This window comes from Melospiza melodia, chromosome 2 (genome assembly GCF_035770615.1).
Source record: "Melospiza melodia melodia isolate bMelMel2 chromosome 2, bMelMel2.pri, whole genome shotgun sequence".
Taxonomy (NCBI): Eukaryota; Metazoa; Chordata; class Aves; order Passeriformes; family Passerellidae; genus Melospiza; species Melospiza melodia.
In genome coordinates this window covers 88,273,177-88,295,577 of record NC_086195.1, presented here as the reverse complement: position 1 = coordinate 88,295,577, position 22,401 = coordinate 88,273,177, and the positions used below count along the sequence as shown (strand labels likewise).

The window sequence follows — 22,401 nt, the reverse complement described above, 5'->3', positions numbered from 1 at the left end:
AAAAAATAAGGCAAAGCCTTTATCATCAGCATAGGGAAACAAAAGATCAAAGATCACTCGTAACTCATAAAATACTGCAAGGCCATTGGATCAAAGGCACTATAGTAAGTGCAAAATACTGTGATACAAGTAAAACATCTTGCCATGTCTTCCAGATTCTTTCCTGCTGCATGGATTTCTTTACCTTCTCCTCTGCGTTACAACAGGGGAAAGAGATTTTTTTACCTAATTTTTTTTTCTACTTTTGAAGATTAAATCTTCAAAAGATTGTGCTCATAGTGGAAAAAAGCCTGGCAATAGATCCACCAATGTAAGATTTTTCAGATGTTAAATACAGGCAGCAGGTGAGACTGGAGTTTCAGTCTGGGATTTGAGCAGACATTTCAGAACAGACGTTTCGTCCACCTCACTCTTTTTCTTCTCTGAGCTTCTCCATCATCTGGAACCTACTTACAGTATTGTTTTCTTTATTACCATGTGTGAATTATTTCCTGGTTCATCCAAACCAGACCCAGTGCCACAATTCATTCACTTGTGCCAGCTGGTACCTTCCATGATCAATGGGAAAGATGCTCCTGGCACAACTGCACACCTCTGCACTTAGCCCCTCTACAGTGGCACTGCCTGAAGCTGAATTCTTGCTGCCAGAGTCACACAGACCACGACCAGACATGGACACAGGAAGCTCCTCAGCATTCAAAGAAAGTGCTGCCCAGTCTCACCACAAGAAAAGTAACAGGTCATGTTAGCTGCAAGTGTCTGGTGAAAAAATGCAGCATCCTTCATTTATTAGACTGAATACACACATGACTGTATCCTCCAGAAAATCAAACAAAATCTTACCTACAATAAAAGACAGGCAAGTTAAAACCCCCCAATTGTACATGTTTCTATTAAAACAAACAAGGAGAATATTTAGAATTTGGGTTGTTCAAAATAAAATGTTTAAAAACAGCCCAGAAAATGTTTATGATAGACAACATTTCCCGTTTTGCTGTCCAGAACACAGTCTGAGTTGCTCAGCAAGGGTTTCTCTTGCTCTCCCAAAGGCTTTGTCAGTACTCCAGATGGCAGCATGGCTGTGAAGCATTAACCATCGTAGACCCCAGCCAGCATATGGAAAAGAGGTTTAGCAGCAGGTTGATCAGAGTCCAGCCACAGTGGTGGGAAATAACCCTAAGCAGCTGCTTGGTCTCAACACTCACTTGGCGCAGATACCCATGTAGTGTGGAAATTGCATTTCCTCAGTCATATAGATGAGACAAGTTAACTAGGAGGGACCTTTTAATCTGTTTTTAATTCTGAACACCAAAAACTGACCCTTCCTCTTGGGCCTTTTGTCATGCCCACACTTCCCATAAATGAATGAGGGAAAGCAGAATTCATTACATGTAACACTGTCTGATGTAAATGCTCCATAAATCCTTTCCTATCTTTGTGGGTATGTAGGTATCCACCAGTCTGCATTTAAATCACAGACTTCATGTCACACAAATAAATTTAACAACAGTCTGAGATAAATTAGTATATTTTACAAAAACGGATAGAAAGGGCTTTTCTTAAAGCAGTCTCTGCACAAGGATAGATTCATCATGTAACAACAGTCCCTGAACATTATCCATGAACACTGGACATGACAAATACCCACATATATGTGGCCCTCAGCGACAGACGGGCACATTAAGGAGCTGGTGCTGCTCTTTGCTGTCTGATGCTCCATCTCCAATGCTGCAAGCTGACTCGCTGACTTTGGAGAGCGGCCTCCTGCCTGCCCACTGCTCTCCTCTCATCAGCCAGCCTGGCTCCGACGTGCTGGTCCGTGCCTGGACACGTTGCCCTGACCAACGCCCAGCGGGAGGGGAGGGATTTTCGTGGAGTATGCTGAGTTGGAAAATCCATAATGGTCCACAAGGATCGAGTCCAGCACCTGGCCCTACACAAGGCCATCCCCAAGAGTCACACCATGTGCCCGACAGCATTGTCCGAACGCTCCTGAGCTCTGTCGGGCTGGTGCTGTCGCCACTTCCCTGGGGAGCTGTTCCAGTGCCCAACCACCCTCTGGACGAAGAACTTTTTCCTGACATCCTACCTAAACCTCCCCTGCCACAACCTCAGGCCATTCCCAGGGGTCGCATCACTGGTCACCACAGAGAAGAGATCAGCGTCTGCTCCTCTGCACCCCACCCTGAGTAAGCCGTAACTGCGATGAGCTCTCTCCTCAGTCTCCTCCAGGCTGAACAGACCGAGTGACCTCTGTCGCTGCTCGCAGGGCTGCCACACAAACCGCACGGACAGCGGGGAGCTGCGGAGCTGCCCCAGCGCCCTCACCGGGGCCGGCCCAGCCCGGGGGCGCACACGGGCCGGGCGCGCCCCTCACGGGTCTCCTCTCCCGCAAGGCCGCCCCAGCCCCGCGGGCGGGCGGGCGTGTGAGGGCGGCGCGGCCGCGGCGGGGCAGGGCCGGGCTGGGCCGGGAGCGCCTCGCCGCCAGGGGCGCGGGCTGCCCTCGCTCGGCGCCCGCCGCCGCCGCCCCGCGCCCGCTGACAGCCGCCCGCAGCCGCCATTTAACCCTCCTGCCGCCGCTGCCGCCGGCGGGCAGTGAGCGCCCGCCCGCCCCCCGGCAGCGTCTCCTCCGCGGGAAGGACCGCGCTCTATCCCCGACCCGCCGGCCGCTCCCCTGCGGCGTGGAGGTGAGCGCGGGGCGGGAGCCGAGCCCGGGGGTGCCGGGGCGCGGGCGGGTCGCTGGGTGCCGAGGCGTGGGGCGGTGCGGAGCCCGGGCCGCCCCGGGCTCGGAGCCGGCCGGGGGTGGCTGTCGGCGCGGAGCCGGCGGGCACGGGCGGGGAGAGCCGTCGGTGCCGCGGGATCGCGCCGTGATCGCCGTGACGCGCCGTCCTGGAGGTGTTGTAAAACACCCGTGCGCCGGCAGGTCCCGGGGCTTGCCACCGCCCCGTATCCTCTGTGGTCGCCTCTGCCCCGGAGACAGCGCCCGTCCCGCCCGGAGCCCGGCGCTGCAGCGCTCTCGGAGTGCCGGGAGCATCGGCACGGGGAGCGGCTGCCCGGGTTCCTCGCCCAAGTCCGCAATAGGTAGGAATAATTTTAGTGTTTTTGAATATGTTTGGTGATTTCTACTTTATATCAGTCGCTAGACCGGTCGAAGCCGTGTGAGTGCACGGCAAACCCAGGGTAAAGCGTAGGAGAAAGCTTCGCAATTCTTTTTAATACTGATACTTCACGGTATTTCAGACCTGCTTCTCTAACAAACTTCGGATTGTATCAGCTGTGCCGTGTATGTTCTCCATACGGGGAACTTCATTATAAACTCCACCGAAAGGGGAATTCCAGTAATAGTGGACAGTATATATATATATATTTATTAAAAAAAAAAAAAAAAAACTCTGAAGGGGAAAGGAAAGAATGGATGGCTGCATTCCTTCCCTTATGCCATGAGCTCTCATCAAATGTATATAGTTCTTTGCATTCTTTATTTATTATTGCTCGAACATCTTCCCAAATCACCTTATGCTTAGTAAACTTGTTTTCATTGTACATTTTCCAAAGTAGATATCATCCCTGTACGCTGTTTATTGTAAGCCCTTCGGTTTCAAAGGACAGATGTTGCTGGCCAGTCTGCTCTTGAATTGCTATGTTAATATCAAAAAGAGCTGAGAAATCTCAGGATTTTGTGAGATCTGACCCCAAATATTAATGAAAATAGGCTCTACCAGCTAATTGGGTTTTTTTCTTGCACAAGGAGGATCTGGTGCTGTCAGTTTCAGCCTAGTGAATTAGATGCATAATTTTAATAAAGTCATTATCTGATAACAATGTAAAATTGTTGGATGTGTAAATAAGAATGAAAGATGCCTTTGAGGATGTCAGCTCCAGCCCCCTGCTGTGGCAGACATCACATAGACACTTTCCTGGCTAAACTAAATATCTTCCAAGAACTGGCATATTTTTGGCCCTGACCACTCTGGCTGGTCAGCAGTGATTAGATTTTGATAAAATGTGATGAATAGTTGAGGTGTTCTCTCTTTACTGTCAAAGTGAAGAGATTATATGGAAGGTTCTGAAATTCCCAGCAGGTGGTAACACTTCAATAGCTGCCTAATCCCATTGCAATAAGCATATGATGGTTGAAAATAATTAATCTCTTTTCCAATATACAGATAAAATATGAAGAAATCCATTTGAGGAAATGTTGCAGATACACATTTCTTTTTGCTGTTAGTGCTGCTTGTGAAATGTAGGGAGGATTTAGGGACTTTCAGGCTTTTCTGTCTGTAGCTTATTTTGCCGTCAGCCTCTCATACGTAGCCAGAACTGTGCAGATTTTGGGCTGCAAATACAACTGGAAAATGTTTAATAGTGAACAGCTAAAAAAAAAATAAATATTTTTTTCTCCTTAATTTCAAAAAGTACCCAGACCATGACTGGTTGCTGGGTCCATCAGAGTGCCTGGGTAGGTGCTGCTGCCTGGGGCAGGTTGGTTTCAAGAGGATCACTCCTCAGCCTGACATCATACTGCCCCCCCTCACCCACTCCTTCCCCAGGCCCTTCTCCCGCCTTGCTCTCCTGTGTACCCTAAGTCAGGGGGATTTCTGTGCCATGGCTGGGTCCATCTTCTCGTGCAGCTGTGGGGCTGGTGGGACAAGGAGAGAACAGGGCTGTGCTCAGAGGAGAGATGGGCAAGAGCAGCCCTGTCACTGAAGGAGGATGTGAGCTAGGGCAGGGGAGGGCTCAGCTCTTGGTGGGGATTTGCAGAGGAAGGGGACTGAGGGTAGGTGAAATATGGGATCCATCAGTGGCACTTCTCTGCATGACTGAGGCTCCAGAGCACAGAGGTTTTGAGTGCCATGGATTTGTGTTCTCATTAAACTCCATGCTTGGTCATGGAGTGTCTGATTAATTCCTGATGGCCTTTTCTTAACTACAAGGCTTATTTGCCTGTCATCTCCCTAATGAAGGGGGAGCAGGCACTGAATGCTGTGCTATTGCACTTGGTGAAGGTGGTTACTGCCAAATCAGCAGGTGACAGCTCTCAGAAGAGGTGGCTGGTGTCTGAAATGTCATGTCTGTGCTGCAGCCTTGGATACTGCTGCAAAAATACCAGGAGTCATAAATCCAGTTGGCTTGGAGTTTTTTATTTGTTTGGTTAATTTTAGGGGTGGTTTTTTTTTGTAAAACCAAAATGATCCAAATATATTTTATGGTTTTAACAATGTAGGGAAATAGGGACATTTTTTAAATAGATTAATACATATGATTCTAATAGGCAGTATTATAGCCTATTCTGTTACTTATTTGCAAAAGATATTGCAAGTGCAATTTCAGATTTCATGTCTGGCTCTTACCTGGTTAGTGACACTGTGTGCCTGCAAACCACACAGCTGATGAGGATTTATTCTTGTAGCCCCCATACCAGATAGTGAGACACAGTCTCCAGTGGAGGGCTGTGCCACAGGAAAAGTAAGAGATGTGACCAAGATAGCACAGGAAATCTGCTGCAGAGCAGGGACTCAAAGTTTTCCTGTGTCATTTGCGTGGCACACAAGCCTCTTGGTCTTTGCTTCCAAAGCGCTTTATGGCTTCTGCCCTCCTCATCTGTCATTTCAAATTCCCCTTGGAGAGGAAGTCTTCCACTTCCAATCAGCCCATTACACTGTCTCTTGGAAGAAGAAAGCATCTTTTTATGTTGCTGTGTTTCTGCTGCATTTTGCACAATAGAGCCTCAGTTCATGCTTGTCCACGAGAGCAATAAATTAAAAAAGCCAATTATTTGAAGTCTGATAGCCTTCTCCGTTCCATCATTTTTCATCTCATTAAGTTAATGAACTTGAGGTAGAAGATCTGAATAGAGTAGAAACCATTTAAATGTACTGTCTGCTTCAAAAACCAATTTTATAGGAGTGTGAAAAGAGGAAAAATATTTGAGCAGGGGGCAAATATATGAAGGATTTGGAAGAAGACCTAAAAATGAGGAGAAATCTAGAAAGAAATTGGCTTAGAGAAGATAACGAGGTAAGGGGAAAATTCTGAACTGAACTTAGAGGTCAGTGTAAGGCCTTTCCAAAACTGAGATGAGGCAAAAGGAAGAAAAGTGAAGGAGGGGAGAGAGCAAACCTGTGCAGAAAGAGAGGAGTACGGCAGCACTACTACACCAGAAATGGGCCAGCATTGCTTTTAGAGGTGCTATTGGAATTGAGCTAGCAAAGGTGCAAAAGCTCAGGGAGGCTTCGTGGAGCACTTTAACTGGAGCTTTGTTCCAAGGCAGGGCTGTACTGCAGCTGTAGCCTGAAGTAGCTGTGTGTGTGTGAGGTGGGAGGGCTCCTGCTGCAACCCAGCGCTGCAGAGGCGTGCAGAGGCTGAAGTAGCCCTGGGCTAGGCTTCCAGAGGTGCCTGATCTCACTAATTGGAAGTTAGTTTTGGTACAGTTTCAAACACTCCCGTTCTAGCCTGGGTGTTACCCATGCTGCACACCACAATCTTTCCCAAGAGAGCCAAGATAACACAGGAGGAAGGGTGAGAGGGAAGAGGCTTTGGTGTGACAAATGATTGGTGTTACCGAAACACCCGGGGGCTCTGGCACTGGGCTCCATCTCCGGCTTGGTTAGAAAGAGTCTCTGTCCTGAAAAGTCTTTACTATAAATACAGAGTGTGAAAGATGGGGTGGAAAGGAGGGGAGCAGATTAATGCTGCAGTTTGCTGACATTATGTCTGGCAGTGGCAGGAATAGGAACAGAAGTCAGGTCTGGTCCCTGTGCCTCCTGCTGGCATGCTGTCTCATGAACCATGCTGCTTTTTGCTTGGTTGGGCTGATGTGCAAATTAAGATGTAAGGCAGCTACCTCAAGAGTGCTCTCCCGCACAGGCTTTTTCCCTTTTTTTTTTTCCTGAGCATTTATTCTCCTTTCCATAGCTTAATTTCCTCTGTGCAGTGTGTCGCTCATTAGACTGAGATTAGGATTATTTGAATTTCATCTGTCAATGTGTGACTTTCTGAAAGAAGTATTTGTAAAAGCCATTTGAAGAATCTGCAGCTAGGAAAGCTAGGAATGGAAAGGACCAGTTAAAGTCATCCAGCACAATCATGGTGGTGGCCCACAAAACAATTTTCCCCCACTTTATTTCAGGGCAGTTTACAGCAATGCCGCATATCTTCGAATTTTCTTTGAGCAGTTAACTCTAGAGTCCAAGACATCTATCACAATTATTTTTTTTAAACAAAGCCTGCTTTTTCTTCTTTGGACTACTTTGATTCCTTGTTCCGACTAACTGATTAGTGATCAGTAAGGACACGGGCAAGGAGCGGTGTTGGTGCTGAGATGCTGCGCCTGCCGCCGGCAGCGGGCGGAGCTCGGGGCGGCTGTCCCTGGGGCAGGCTGGCTCCCCGCCGCCCTCCGTCAGCAGCCGCCCCTCTCCTGAGGCACAAGGTTTGTCTTCCTGTAATTTACAGCGTATCAAGTGAAATTGAGGGTGGTGGCGGTATCACTGTCCCTATCTAATGTTTTCTGGAGCCCTGTCAAGTTCCTGGGCCAGATGATGATTATTGCTTTCAGATATGTGCAGCTATTATTGTAATGGGCTTTTACTGAGCAAGGCTGTGCTGCTAGTCTTCTTAGAAATTATTCTCTCCAGCCACTTGGCGCAGAGAGCAGTTCAAAAAGCTTTCAAGTAACACGCCTGCTGCATCTTAGCTCAAGAAGCCGAGCAGTGTAATTGCTGAAATACCTTATTTGTGAAACATACATGATATTTGGTTCCTATGTTTTACCATTATCCTCCACAGTTTTGCTCATTCCTAACTTCTCCCTGCTCCAGTGCCAAATTTCTCTCATAAATTAGGTTGTAAACCTATTCAAGACCTTTCTTGCAGGTTTGTGTGAAGGTGAGCACAGTGACACTGACCTACAGGTGCTCAGTGAAATGCAGGAGAGCAACTCTTATATTTTGAAATGGCCTCTAAGTAGAATTTCCCTTTTTAGAATCCCTCCTATTTACATTTCTGAAGGAAACTGTTTGGTTTTGCTGCTATCATTGTGCTTCCAACCTCTTTTATCTAATTGTTATGAGACTCGTAAAGACTAGTTTAAACCACATGGACATAAAACTGGGAAGCTTGCCAAAAGAAGTCTATTTCTATTGGCTTAGCAAAGGCTCAAGTGATTGTAAACTTAACACATTATGGAGGAAAAAGTGGAAATTGGAAGTTTTTCATCTGATCATCTGGAGTGACATAAAAGGCAGATATAGATCTCTTATAAATCTAGTAAGATCACTAAGTGTTACTAGACCTGAATTACAGAGGGAGTTCGATGACCAGAAAGTTGGTTGGATGACCAATCAGTTTGTTGCTGAGCTGCTTTCATACTTGAAAGTAGCTGACAGACAATATGAATTGTGCACCAGCAATAAATCTCCAATATCAGTATGTCCTGAGCTCAGAGTTATATTTTGTAAAAAATACTCATTATTTTGCTATTGTGAGCCTTGGTCATAATATAAGATATCCATAGCAGCAGTTCCTGCAGTGCAAAGATAAAGTTGTTGTTATCTGTCTTTGTTGTTCTGGCTCAGGAGCTGTATTTCAGGATAGAAAATTATTGTACGGTGAATTGTAGCTGTCCTTATTCCGATGCATTGATACAGTGTTAGTAGTTGTTAAGTAAATGAGAGAAATGTTAATTAATAGTTAATTAATATTTTTTTACTTATTAATGATATGTCTTTCTTCTCATAATTTATGAAGCAAAGTTGACACAGCTGTAATTTTTTAACTTTTAGGTGTTCTTGGAAAACGTGCTGGCCCTTTGGAGCTGAAAAAGGACATGAGGAGTAAAAGGACCCAGGATCTCACTGGTCAGAATGAAACATATGTTGAAAGATTTTTCAAATCTATTGTTAGTAGTGCTCTGTGACTACGGTGAGTATTAGAGCTGTCAAGGGAAAGCTGTGATGTGCTTTCACAAGGTGGTTTTGAATGGTGGTGTTTCCAGGTGATCTGTGGAAATGAAATGCTGTGGAAGCCACCACTGATGGGCACAGAGTTTAGTGTAGATCTTATGCAATAGTTAAATGCAACTTGCATAAACTGTCAATTTAGATCAGTGTCAGGATTCTTTCCTGGTATAAATTTGCTCAGGGAAATGAACAAGACAAATTAACAAATTTCCATGAGCATCAAGGGACGGGCTGTACTAGAAGCAGTAACTGGAACTCTGCTCTCTTGTAAGACTTATATTTAATAATATTTAATGAACATCATGGAAGATAGGTCTGGTTTAGGTATCCATAGTGGGATGGGTGGAAATATGTACAGAACTACCTGTTTCTCTCCATTACTGGGAAAGGAACCTGGGTGGTTGTATCATATGTAAGCATCTACAGTACAGCCAAGCTCCTGTGGCTCAGTGAGCCCCCATCTGAGCCCCCCATCTGCCAGCCAGAGACCTTTTGAGTACAACAGAGGTGTTCTTTACTCTGATTGTATAAAAAGCCAAAGGATGAGGTTCATACTCATTCAATCTTAGTCACATAAAATTAGACAGGAAGTCAGAGACAGTCAGTCTTGTTCGATTAGTCCATGCATAAATCCATACATATTGAAAGCAGCTCTTACCCATCTGCAACTGAGATGTGTAGAATGAAAAAGTCTCCTTCTCACCATCAGCTGCCAAGAAGGGAAGTTAGACATCCTAAGTTCAAGTTAGAAACCTGCAAGATGTCTATGAGCTGAGGGGCATCATATCTATCTTATCCTTTCCAAGAATGTACTAAGTAGGAAGTAGGTTTGCAAATTACTTTCTTATTGCAGAATGAATTAGAAATTCTGAAAATGGGACTCTTAATTCCTAAGCAATTAATATGTTTTAGAAAATTTCATTCCTAGTTTAAAAGTCAGCATTGTTTTGACAGCTGCAGTACATTGTCAAACCACGCTGAAGGATTAAGCTGTGCGCTGCTGAAATAAGTACAGCGTGGAAAACATGGGAAAAGAAGTGGTTAATCCCCACTTATGGAATGAGCTGTAGCAGGTAGTTCTTGTGACAAACAGCTGAAGATGTCTTATGAACGAGGGAAATGGACAAAAACATATGCAGTGTGCTGTCCTTGTGTAAGTGAGAAAAATGATAGTAAGTAATGACTGGTATGCTACTCATTTCTCTGTGCATACTCCATCTCTGCTGCAGAGCAAAGGATCCCTAAAAGATGTAAAGAACCTAGAATTGCTGTCTTTTAGATGAACTTGGTTCTAGTAGAAGTAAAGACTCTTGTCTATGGCTTTTAGTACAATTCCTTTTTTTAATAAGACAGCTAACCAGCCCGGGTAGAAACACTGCACTGAGTGTGTAACACAGTAAGGTAAGTAATAAATTCACTGGAGCCAAGATGTGAGATGGATGATTACAATATCCACTGGTTCTTGGTGAGCCAGTCCTCTAGACATTCACAACTGATTGACTCAGAGGTAAAAGCTATTATTCATGAACTTTATAGAGTGTGGCACAGCAAGTAATTATGAGGTACAGTTAATGAGCTAAATCTCTGCTGCAAACTTTAGGTGCATCAACTTTCACCTTATTTTCAGTTAAAGGGCGGCCCATAATTCAGAAAATTGCTTCCAAACAGTTCTGCATATACATATTTTTGAATATTACTGTGTACATTGATTTTAGATAACTGTTTCATTTATATAGTTCTCTTTTCAGGCAAGACTATTTTTAAGTGATCCAGTATGCTCTGGAAAATTACTGAAGTGCTATAAAAAGCTCTAACATCCAACTAAACTGTATTCTCATTTCTTATCAGTTTACTGATGTTTTTGTTCTACTTAGCTCTGTGTAACCGAAGGCTGACGAGCCAACAGCGCAACCCAAGCTGGCTTAAAAACACTTAAAAATAAATAACTATCTGAATAGCACCCTCAAGTAATTCTTCTTGCTCTTCAGTGAAATCAAGGACTTTTCTTTTAATCTTTTAAAGTGTGAATTTTTACAAAGACTCCTCTGGCAGGTTGTTGGTACCACAGCCAGACTTCTTTCAATGGGATACCATTGTAATGACAATGAAAATGATACAAGTGCATTGAAGGATGTCCGTGACTGGCTGTCCAAACTATTGGGATGAAGTTTTGGCATGTAGCAGTCATGGACACGTAGTAGGCTGGAGGGCAGCTGAAGGAGCTTGCAGTGGAAGCTGTCTCCTGACTGGTGTCTTTTGGAGCATTGTGAAAAACTGCTATGTGGGCTGTCCAAAAGTGCAAATTTCTTATTTACCAATCTGAAGGAAAGGATGCTGTGAGCTTGGGTGCACCAGCCACAGCTCTGCAGTGCTGTAACTACATCCTCCAGCAGTGCTCACTTTCCTCACTTCCTGAGTGATCTGCACTTAGGGTTGATGGACTGCTCCACAGCAGTCCCCTGCCCTCCTGTCCTTCCTCCCTACATACAGAGTGCTGTTACTCCTCGTCTCAGCCATTCCAAATGACAAACAGTGCAAGGAGGTCAAGACAGTTGTAGAAGAGAGTAAGGACAATAAAGCAATAGGTAGAAACATCAGTGCTTTTTATTACTATCGCTTGAATGTTTTTGTTGCAAGTTTAAAGCTTAAAATTGAAATTTTTCATGCTGGGTTTTTGCCATGGTCTGATTTCCTTTTCCTTTAATGTTTCAGCTACATTGAATCTAGCTGATTCCCATGTAGAGAAATGCATCATTTTGCCCACTATTGAAGAAAAAATATCCCAGCAACTCACAGCCATTTCACTGGGAAACTCTAACACATCTGTGGGAAATTCATTTTTGTTAGAGTTTTCACAGTGGCCTGGGACATGCTTTCTGCTGTCCTTATAAAGACCTAGGTCTGGTCCAGATTTAAGTCCTTGCAGATGTGAAAGAGATGAGATTCTCTGAAGGGTCAAGTGTGCTCCAACTCCCCCTGGTTCCTCTTGCCAGCCTCATACAGCACTGTGCATGCTCCTGCCCAGGGCAAGAACTCCCCAGCATTATTGGACACAAGAGTTGATTGTCCTGTGCTCCCTTATGGAATGAGCAAGGAATGTGGGAATGTGCTGGAGTTAATCGCAGGCCCAAGGAGCAGCAGAAGATAAAAGAGCTATAAGGTAAAGAGATGAGTGCAGGAGTTTGAAGAACTGTGGTAACAATAATGGAGTTAGGCTAGTACCCAAGAGATACTGAAAGCGGATGGTGGTAGAAACAGGACTGTAAAATATGGGCAGGCACACGTGACAGAGCCAAAACATGAACAGCAAGGACAATATGTTGCTGGTCAGTTCAGAGACACTTTTTACATGTCTGTCTCTTACTCTCTGGGTGTCCAAGTTGAGATCAGGTTTGCTGCAGTGCCATGTGCTCCCCACAGCTGCGATGAACAGGATCCTGCTTTGGATGTCTGAAGGACCATTTTACTTAAAATCAGGTCCTGGCTTTCACAGGGCACCACAATTAGTTGATACTTGACAGTTTTTACCTTCATGCCTGTGCCTTGGTTCCTAACATACTAAACAAGAATAGTGACCTCCTCTCATTTTTCAGGGATTTTAGAAGGATAAAGTCATTAATATTTCTAATGCACTAATGCACTACAATAAGGGCACAATAGAAGAGTCCATGGGGGAAATGAATAATTCTGTGTTATCCGGATGGATTTTGGATGGTGTGCAGTCAATAATACATAGGACCACCAACAGAAGACTGAGAACAAAAGAACCCTCTGATAATGAGCACTGTCCATCTGCCAAATGAAGCAGTGTCTTGTGGAAATGCAAATGAAAGGCTGGAGTTATAGTACAAATACATGTAAGAGTATATGTACGATTTGTATGTGTAAGGCTGTGCGTGCCACCTTTACTCAGACTTTATGTATGTATGTATGTGGTTGGAGCTGTTATTTAAAGGACATGTTATAGCTGGTGGCAAGTAATAGGCTCTTTTTTTCTGGTGCACACTGCACCCCGCCCAGATGTAAATGTCTATACCCAGTCAGATGAATTTCTTCCTGAAAATCTTTCCTGCTGAGAAGAAAGTGAATCCAAGGTGACTAACTCAAATTGAAGCTTAGAGTAGTAGGCGTCTAATATTATGTGAGATGAGTCCTGCTACTCCTGACTGCTAAGTGCTTGCCTTGGCAGTTGCAGTGTTTTCCCAGCAAAGCTTTCTTTGAGGTAATCTTAAGACATGTGTAACAGATTTAACAAGTCAAAGTATTGTTAGTTGATACTACTTATGAAAGGATTGCTTTAACAGAAGTTTTACACTTCCATGGCACCTTCCATCTAAGACTCAGAAGCCTTTCCCCAGACAATTAATTTAATAAAGATGTCTCACAGCACATACTGTATCTGGAATAGATATATGCAGTTTCCATTTTTTCAGATAACCTTTCTGTGTCTGAAATCCTTAAGGTTCAGGCAATGCAGAGAAGGTAGCTGAGCTAAGAACGGAAATGTGATTTTCCAATTTATTGCTTTAGATATCATCACTAGTTACAGCATGTCTCAGGATAATTTGGCGACTTGCACAAACATGGTCATGCAAGAAGTGAATTTGAAAAGACTGCACCATTTATAATGGAATGATGTCATTTAGACATGTTGCACCACATCTGAGACAGGAAAAGTGCTGCAGTCACCATCACTGTTATTTTCAGCTCTTTCACTCAAGTGTCTGCGATGCAAATGAGCAAAATGAAAGATTCATAAGACAGAGCAAGAGAAAAGGCTTCAAAAAGCATCATGCAGACTTCCTATTCTATTTAACTTGGGGGACATTTTTCATCTGTCTGTATAAGAAACCACTGTCTTTTTTTTGCTAAATTACGGCTGAAGCTGAAAAACAGCTGGCCTCTGTGGAGTTTAAAAATCTGTAAGTCAAAGAAGTTGAAAAGTTTGAGAATCTGTTCTGATAAATTAAGGTTTCTGTTAATCTTTTGGGTGGTTTGTGGTCCGCTTGATAATACTGGGTTTTGCCTTCCTGAATGTGTTACTGCAGTGGATTTTGAGCTGCTCCAAATCACATCCCTGCACAGAACAGAGCTGTTGAGCTCCAACTGCTATTGCTAGGACCTTTTCTTTTTTTGTCATTTGGTTCACTTGAAAAAGACTGAGAACCGCTTTTAATATCCATTTTTAAAATATTTCTTTTCTTCCATAGGAACAATTACTTATCTGTTTCTTAATACTGTTGTGGAACTTTTCCTTTCAGTTCTCGGCGAAGTGGAGTATCTCCTGTTGGAGCACCCGGATCATGTAGCTTTCAGCAATGACACAGTGTCTGTGGAATATCAGTACTACAGTGGTGGTAATGTGACAGCAGAGCATGTGTCCATCCTTTTATTGGATGCCAGCACCAGTGAGATAATTGCAAGAAAACAGCTTCCTGCAAATCAGTCCCAGGGGACGGTGGTGTTTGAGTGCTTCCATTTCAAGAGTGCTGGTGATTTCTTGTTCAGAATGGTCTCCCCCAGTGACAACAGCAGTGCTGCTCAGTGGAGCAGAAACAGCATGCCCACCCTCCATGTGGAATGGCCTGTATTTCACATTGATTTGAACAGGAGTTCAGAGGTGCTTGGGAGCTCCCTTCAGGTTGGACTTTTTACAAATGAGCAGTTATGTGCCATGAACAGGACTGTGATTTCACTGGATGTGATATTCACCAGCACCCTTTATGAATTCAGAAGAGTATGCTCTGATGAGACTCTGGGCATTAGAACTAGCAAAGGAATCCCCCTGTCTAGGTCCCAGTGGGTAGAGTTTGACTGCCCACCTGTCAGTCAAGAAATATACATCACTGTGTTACTGAAATCATTAGAAACACATTCCATCATTGCCTCCATAGGACCTGTAGATCTCCTCCACAAATTTGGATACAGACTAGTTGTGGCAGCAGAAGACACATGCAAAACTTTGGTTCAGGTCTTTGTAATCTCTCCACCATGCGCTTCTATCAGTGGAAAAATTGTTGTTTATAAAGAGGCTCTCAAGCATCCAAGTCAAAGAACAACTTGGCTGTATGAAAACATCCTTCAGCCTGGAGACAACAGGACAGAATTTAACTGCACTTTGTTTGATGTGGGGAAGAACAAATACTGCTTTGACCTCCTCAACTTCTCAAATCGAAGCTATTTTCCAGCAAGAGTTAAGGAGTGTATACTGATCCAAAGGAATATGGGTTTGTACTGATTTTTTTTTTCTCTTTTAGCCAAAAATCAGCACTCTTTCCAGTCAACATGGATAATGATTTTGGGTCTCCTGCATCAGACAAAATAGTTGTAATGTCATACTTAGGTGGGAACAAGATAGACTGTAGAGGACACAAGGACATTTGATAACAAGTGCCACTGTGGTAGCTTAAGGCTGCACTAAGTTAATGCTAGGTACCAACTAGAACCACTTAGGGCATTCTGAATGATGTACCTATCTCATTGGGCTGGAAATGAAACTTCTCCCTCTCAGTGAGGTAAGAAGCTACTGTGGTAGATATGGCCCACTGGAGACTCTGAAGGTAGGATTAGTCTTACCTACATTTAAGTGTGTAAAAGCCAGGGGCCCAACATTAAGTAGTTGTGTAGCTTTTTAGTTGAGAAGCATCTTGCAAGGGTGATTCATGAGTGTTGAACATACAGGGGCTGAATCCTCACATGGGTGTCCTTCTCTACCCATTTGGTGTAGAAGTTTAGTGCTCTTCCTGTTAGATGCACAAACTCTGGTGAGATGAGTCAGGATCTGGGTACAGTGAAGGGCACAGCTGTGCCACTTGGACAGCTGACAAGTTTTCTAAAGAAGTGTTTCTAGAGATGTGTTTGCTGCTTAGAACTGACCGGGGTACATTTTCTGACCCATGAGGCCTTCTGGCAGATCATGGGCCATGTTCATATAGCCAAACCTTTCCTTATAGGAAAGATTAGAATAGTACAATCTGCCAACTGGGAACAGCTGGTGGTCCATATAATCCTTTGGTGATCAGGCATGCTCAGAGAGTGTTGGTTGGCAGAAGCCAAAACTGTATGTTTTACAGCCATAGTGTTAGAAGTGGCAGTCCATGGTTTGACAGTCTGCAAAGCACAGTAGCATGGTAGAGGAAGCAGATGAGCCAAATACCCTTCTCATCACTCTTCTGTGGAAGGCAGCCACAGAGAGGGATGGGCTGTATGTGCACAAGGGAATTGGGATTGGGTTGGGTTGCATTGCCTACACCCTGGAAGGTAGATGTTCTCATTTGAAGCAGCTTGTGTCTACAGGTAATGAAGTAGTCTTTTCCAACTGCACACTTCAAAGAGTTTGGATTGAAAGGTTTAAGATGTGCATTATTTTCCTCACGTCCCCACCTTGGTTGCCCTGAAAAGAAAGTGCAGGATCTCTAGCCGAAAAATGGCCATTGAGCTTCATGAACATCTGAGAGGGATCATGAGAAGACCAGGAGTGTAGGACATGCTCTAGAGCACACACTCTCAGACACAGCCTACATTAATGAGATTCCTAGCATCTTATTTTGTGCTATTTCACAAATTCTAAAACTGTTAGCTATTTAATTAACTCTCTGTACTAAAAATGACCTCTGTTTTCAACACATGCCAAATCCAGTGCATAGTTCTCTTCATCTTAACTTCCCATCTACATTTTCTTTTGGCACTCGCTGTCTTCCTTTGGCATAAGAAAGTCTATCTAAAAATGAAAGCATATTTATTTTCTTAATAGAGGTAATTCACAAGTAAAAAGGAAGACAGAATTCTAGTTTTTCATCTGTACCTGGGTGGTATGTTACACTGATATGATTTAGATAATTACCCTGACAGATAAATCACTAGCATACGGTACAGATATGATACTGTGCCCAATATTTAAATGGTTTAATTGATGAGATCTCCATTAAGCAATGGTGCCCTGCAGTCTGCTCTGTTTCCCTGGGTTCCTCCGCATCCCCGTCCTTCCAACCACATTGGAAAGAATCAGGCTATGCCTCTTGAAAAGCAGAGTTAGGTCAATAGCTGCCAAGTGAAGAGTATCTCATCTACAAAGCCGATGAAAGCAAAGCCACACCATGTAGTTGTAAATAAAATGTCAACCTGAAATTAATTAGGCTGCAGCACATCTGACTTTGTGCCTGTATCTGTGAGACTTCAAAGCCTGCAGGCAGAATTTGAAAGGAGCAGGGTGTTCTGGGAGGGGCACATCAGCCTGAAGCCATGACAGACAGAGCAAACCTGCACTGCCTGTGATGGCCATCAACCTCCTGGCTCCTTTGGAAGGGGCTCCCCTGAGCCCCCTCCCCTTGCTGCAGGGCACTGAGAGGTGCCCTGCTTACAAAAGACCCCCAATAGCTGTTTGTGTAAAACACGCGACTGCTGCGGAGCAGGTGCCTCTCCTCAAGTCTCCTAATTTCTGCTTTGGACTTGCTGAAGTTTAAGGCCAGGAGAGGTGATAAATCTCAAGTCTGGGCTCCTGTGCAATGTGGGCCATCATTTTTCATTCAGTTACCCTGGTGTTGAGCCCCACAGCTAGTCTTTGCATCTGACTGCCACTTACCCTGCAGGGAGTTATCCAGTCTTCTGCTGAAGACACCACAAAACAGACTTATCTGGTAATTTCCCTCAATGCTATGCTCTAATTTATTTATTCTTTTGAAAAGGGAAACTTTGTGTGTTTTCATAACTAAAGTTAATCTAACTTCATCCTCTGGTAACTGAATTTTACTCTGCTGCCTTCTGATAGCTGTTTCCTATCCTACTGTCTTTGCCTCACAAAGACATTTACACATCCAGGTCATCTCACTTCTACCAGATTTTCTCAGTGTTCTTTTTAACAAACTGAAAAGATGAAGTCTTCAATTGGAAGGCATTTTCTTCAGGATTTGATTAATCTACTGGTTCTGTTTTGCTCCCTTTCTGTTATTTTAAACACTCATGTTTATTTGACAGCCAGGGTACCAGATTTGTGTGCCGCATTCAGACATCGTTCTCACTGATGCTCCTTGATCAGTAGCACTCTCCCTATCCCTACCTCTGCTTTCATTCCACTGATTGCATTTGCAATTTTCCCTAAAAAACTTTACTTTTGCCCTGTAAACTCCTCTTGAGCTGTTTCAGTATGGAGTCTGCCATCCTGCTGTTGCAATTTTCATTCCTTCTTCCTACAGTTCCTTTTTGCTTTGCTGATTTAGGATCTATTTTCCTTTAATTATCCTAACTTAGCAAGTACCCTATGTTGCTCCATACAACTGCACTGTCTGCTTGTGTCATTACAGGAGGGACATATTTTCTCAGTAATGGTTTATATTTATTTTCATGTCAACTAGGGAAGCACTGAGCCTTATACTGATCCCTCTGGAATCTCTCCAAATGCATTCTCACTCAATGATGGTTTTCTGTTGACAGTTGCATATCCAATCTGTCACTCAGCCAGTTCTTACTTCATTTAGCATATGCTCTATTGTTGTGAAGCAGAGATATTGTTTTGTAAATGATCAAAGTTCCTAAATCATTAAAATGATCTTCATCCAAACCACAGACGATGAGATAAAATATGATTTTACCACATGTCTTTTCCATAAATCAGACATGAGTTATATTCCTGGTGCTTTGTCAGTCCCGCTCTTTATTCCTCATTCAGGCCAAGTTTAGTACAGCCTTTTGGAACAGGAATCTGACTTGTGTATGGATTAGGAAGCAGAAAGCTGCCAGTGGCCCTGAGTGGGCCAGGTCAGCAGCTCTTCGAGGCCAGGCAATCAGCTTCAGAATAAGCGTCACAAAAAACTTATGCTATCCAAGACTGTGACTATATCTATTAAAGGTGGGGAATACATCCATTAATTGTGAGATAGCACTTGTGCAGTTTTCTGTAGACCCTAACTGGAGAATCTGTCAAAGTCAGTGAAAAATTTAACAGTGAGATGTGAGTTCATTCATCTTGATGGGCTCTTCACTGTTTCACAGAGGAACACGCAGCTCATTTTTTCCCCAATGTTTGACTGGATTATTGGGATGTCTGAGATAGGAAACTCTGTTAGATCATCCTATCCAGCAGCAGATGCATTGCAGGCTGATGCTTTTCCATGCTTAATCCTGTGCTTTGCTCACCTGAGATTTAAATGCTCCCAGCAGTGAGACTTCTGCTCTCCTTAGAAGGTTGTCCATGTTCTAGTCTGTATCCTGCTTGAAACACTCAGAACAAGACTGATAATATTAATAAGTAATGCTAAAGCATAGAAAAAGGTGTTTTTTCATATTTCTGGTGTTAATTAACTTTCTTTTCCGGTTCCTAGTTACACTCTGGAGACTAATTTCAACTTTGGTGTGACTTACACTGAAGTCTCTTGCAGTTGCCTACAGCACAAATTAATTTTGTTCATCCGACTTTTGCTTTTGGGATGATGGCAGGGCATAAGAAATGCAGCTGTTGCCTGAAAAGGGAAAGAGGAATGTGGAGGAAGACCTTCTGAAGAAGAAAGTGCTCAGTAAGGGAGGAGAGGAGCAAATGGAGCATCTAGAGGTCAGGCAGGGGTGTAAATTTCTGTCAAATTTTTGCTTCCCGAATAAGAATGTGTAAGTCAGATCTGCTCGTTGGTAGGAAATTCTGAGAACCAATTAGCTCTGTTGCCTGAATCTGTACCTGAGTTGGGTGTTGATTTAGAAACAGGCATATGCAGGGGATTTGGGTGTGCTAGGGCTGGTTTCTACCCCATCCACTTTTTCTGTGTCAATAAATGCTTCATCTCCACACATTTGGAATAAATCAAGTTTTACAGACTCAGCTTCTGGAAAAAAATTATTTTTAGGCTGTGCCTCCCCATTTCTTAACAATGCCTGTTTGTGGGGAAAAGACTCTAATTTTCCCAGGATTTCTTTCTTTAAAGGGATCCTTTTCCTTTCGTTGTCCAAATTAGTAACTGTTGGAACATGCCACCATTTCAGTGCGCCCAAGCTTCATTTCCATGGAAGGGTGAGAGGCTGTTTTCAGGACCTAAAAACTGATCTCAGCTTCCAAAAATATCCTGCAGTCCCCTAGGCTAGCACAGATACTTTCATGAACCTGTCAGTAATTAGTGATTTTGTCCCACACCACTGGCCTGGTTGAAGTGTTTAAGACTGGTGGTGTGTGTCAGGCTGGAAGGATGATGATGATACTGAGTGTCCCTTGCTGACTGTGCTGATGGACAGTGCTGCATGCGCAAAATCTTGTGAACATGGAAATCTGAGGGGAGAAATTTATGCAGAGCAATAATTAACACAGTTAATTGCATTTATCTTTCATGTTGGCAGATCTGCCAACTGTCAGCTATTTCAAAATAACTCATCAGTTAGATGTCTTCACATTGATAATTGATTCCTCAATTGTGTGTGAAGAAACCTCACGCTTATTAGAGCTAGTTTGCAGTGCATACCTTCTGGTTTTTCCCCTGGCATTTTCAATCTGTTTGTCTTAAATGGAGGTTAATAATTTCATTTCCTTGGGGGAGAATAACTGTGCTTCATTTTCTTTTACATTCTGGTAATTGCAGGGGATTGCAGAGCAAGATGCAGGAGTTTAAATCTCGCATCTTTCATGGGAACTGGAACATTTCTTGCTTGCCTGCTGTTTGAAGCACATTTCTTAGCCCCAAAGCTATGGATGCCAAGTGTTTTTGCTAAGGAACTCTATACCTTTAGCCAAAGTCCAAGTCAGTGAAAAGTGTCCTGGAGCAATGGGCACGTCAGGTTTGACGTCAGTGTTGGGAAATTACTCATCCTAAATGTTCTTGTATGTTGAAACCCACAGGCATCAATGTGGAGCCTGTTGAGCACCCTCCACTATCACCAGTGTTAGCACTGGAGGCAACCAGAACCTTTCTGAGCTTGGCTCTGCATCTGACTTTAATTAACAGAAGTTTAGATGAGCAGGAAATGTGGAGAGAGGGAAACAGGTTAGCTCATGCACTGGAAATTATGACAGGAACTCACCAAGCTGCTCACACAAAGAGTCTGTAGGTCTACAAGGAGGTAGGTCCTTCAGCTAGCCTCTCTACCAGTGGTGGGGGACACTGCTGGAGTCCTTCATGATCCTCATATGAAGAAAACTGTTGGGAGATCCTATGGTATATATGATACTATGAAGTCTTCTTGAGAAGGTATCAATGAGCCCTTTATTAACTATTGATTATGAACATTTTTTCTTCCTGCCCTCAGTAGTACCTTGGCTCGCTAACTGATGTGTTTTTGCAAACTTTACATGGTTTGTTGTTGTCCTGCAGTGCAGGTGAGGACCTGCACCAGGAGGGCAGCTCCACTGCTCCTCTTAGGCTGATCACATTAATGCTGACATGGTCACAAAACTGTGTAGGACAGGGCCCAAAGCAGTTACAAATTAATGCTTATTGAAACACAGCTGTATTTATTCTTGTTAGAGACATTTAAAAATAATAACACACTAGGAACAATACAGCAACCAATAAAATATAAAATTATAAAGCCATTTTCAGTCATGCAACATTCTCTAGTGCTTGGACATCATAACCTGGTTAAGGGCTCGGGGCATGCTAGCAGCAGTAATAAAATTAAAAATCACAGCTTGTGTTGGCAGTAGCAACATCATAAGTTATCCAAAAGGGCAGAGTTTAACTTGGTTTACTTTTAAAAAAAAAATATTTAGCTGTTTTTCTACTTTATCTGTGGGCAGTGAAATGAAGTTAAGAAGTCTATTGTTTTTCTTTCTGTCAAAGTCAGCTGACCCATAGGAGCATCTCCAGGGGTTTTATCTTTTAAGATTGCACCTGAGCTCATGCATTCGTTTGGAATTTAAAGTGGTGGCCCTGCCTCAGTGTCACCGCTGTCACACAGGGACAGGAATGGTCCCATCTTTACTTCTCTGGGTTCTCACTGTAAAGTTTGAATGTGGAGATCACTGGATGAGGATGTTGTCTAAGAAAAAGAGAGATTTTATTACACATTAAAAAATTATAATATAGTGTTAGAACCTGCGTCTGCCTCCAGTTAAAATAAATAAATGCAAAATTCCATCCATGCAAAATTCCATCCATGAGTTAACTGCCTAATCATAAGCAATAAAACAATAGAGACCTGTAAGTTGCCAGATGAATGATTCAATAATACGCTTATGTGCTGGAAATAAAAGAGTGAACCAATGTTGTCATTTCGTTAGGCCTTGTAGGCTTATCATCCTGTCACAGTCATGTAAATCAGCAGTAACTGTACTTCAATCAAATTATCCTGCTGTAAATGCACTGTTTGTCAGGCAAGAATTGGATGAATATATAAATTACCAGCCCACTTCAAAGATCTGTGGATTCATTTCCTTTTGCTGTTGTTCCAAGAGAGCCTGCCTGCCAGTTGACTGACCACTGTGTTGCAGGCTGACACTGGGGTGAAAAAAGGAAAACAACAAGTGGAAGCTTTG

The 22,401-nt window shown here is 43.4% G+C and overlaps 1 protein-coding gene across 2 annotated transcripts in view; it reads left to right on the top strand.

The window, feature by feature from the left end:
- Positions 1 to 2,593: 2,593 nt before the first annotated feature.
- THSD1 (thrombospondin type 1 domain containing 1) overlaps positions 2,594 to 22,401 on the top strand; it is a 29,843-nt gene continuing 10,035 nt past the window's right edge. The window contains exons 1-3 of one of the 2 annotated variants that reach the window (XM_063149237.1): positions 2,594 to 2,687; positions 8,781 to 8,919; positions 14,219 to 15,184. In XM_063149237.1, coding sequence (XP_063005307.1) covers positions 8,862 to 8,919; positions 14,219 to 15,184 — 1,024 coding nt within the window. In that variant the 5' untranslated portion in view covers positions 2,594 to 2,687; positions 8,781 to 8,861. Of the gene's footprint in view, positions 2,688 to 2,972; positions 3,082 to 8,780; positions 8,920 to 14,218; positions 15,185 to 22,401 lie in introns of those variants that run through there. The other variant, XM_063149236.1, reaches the window with a different exon arrangement.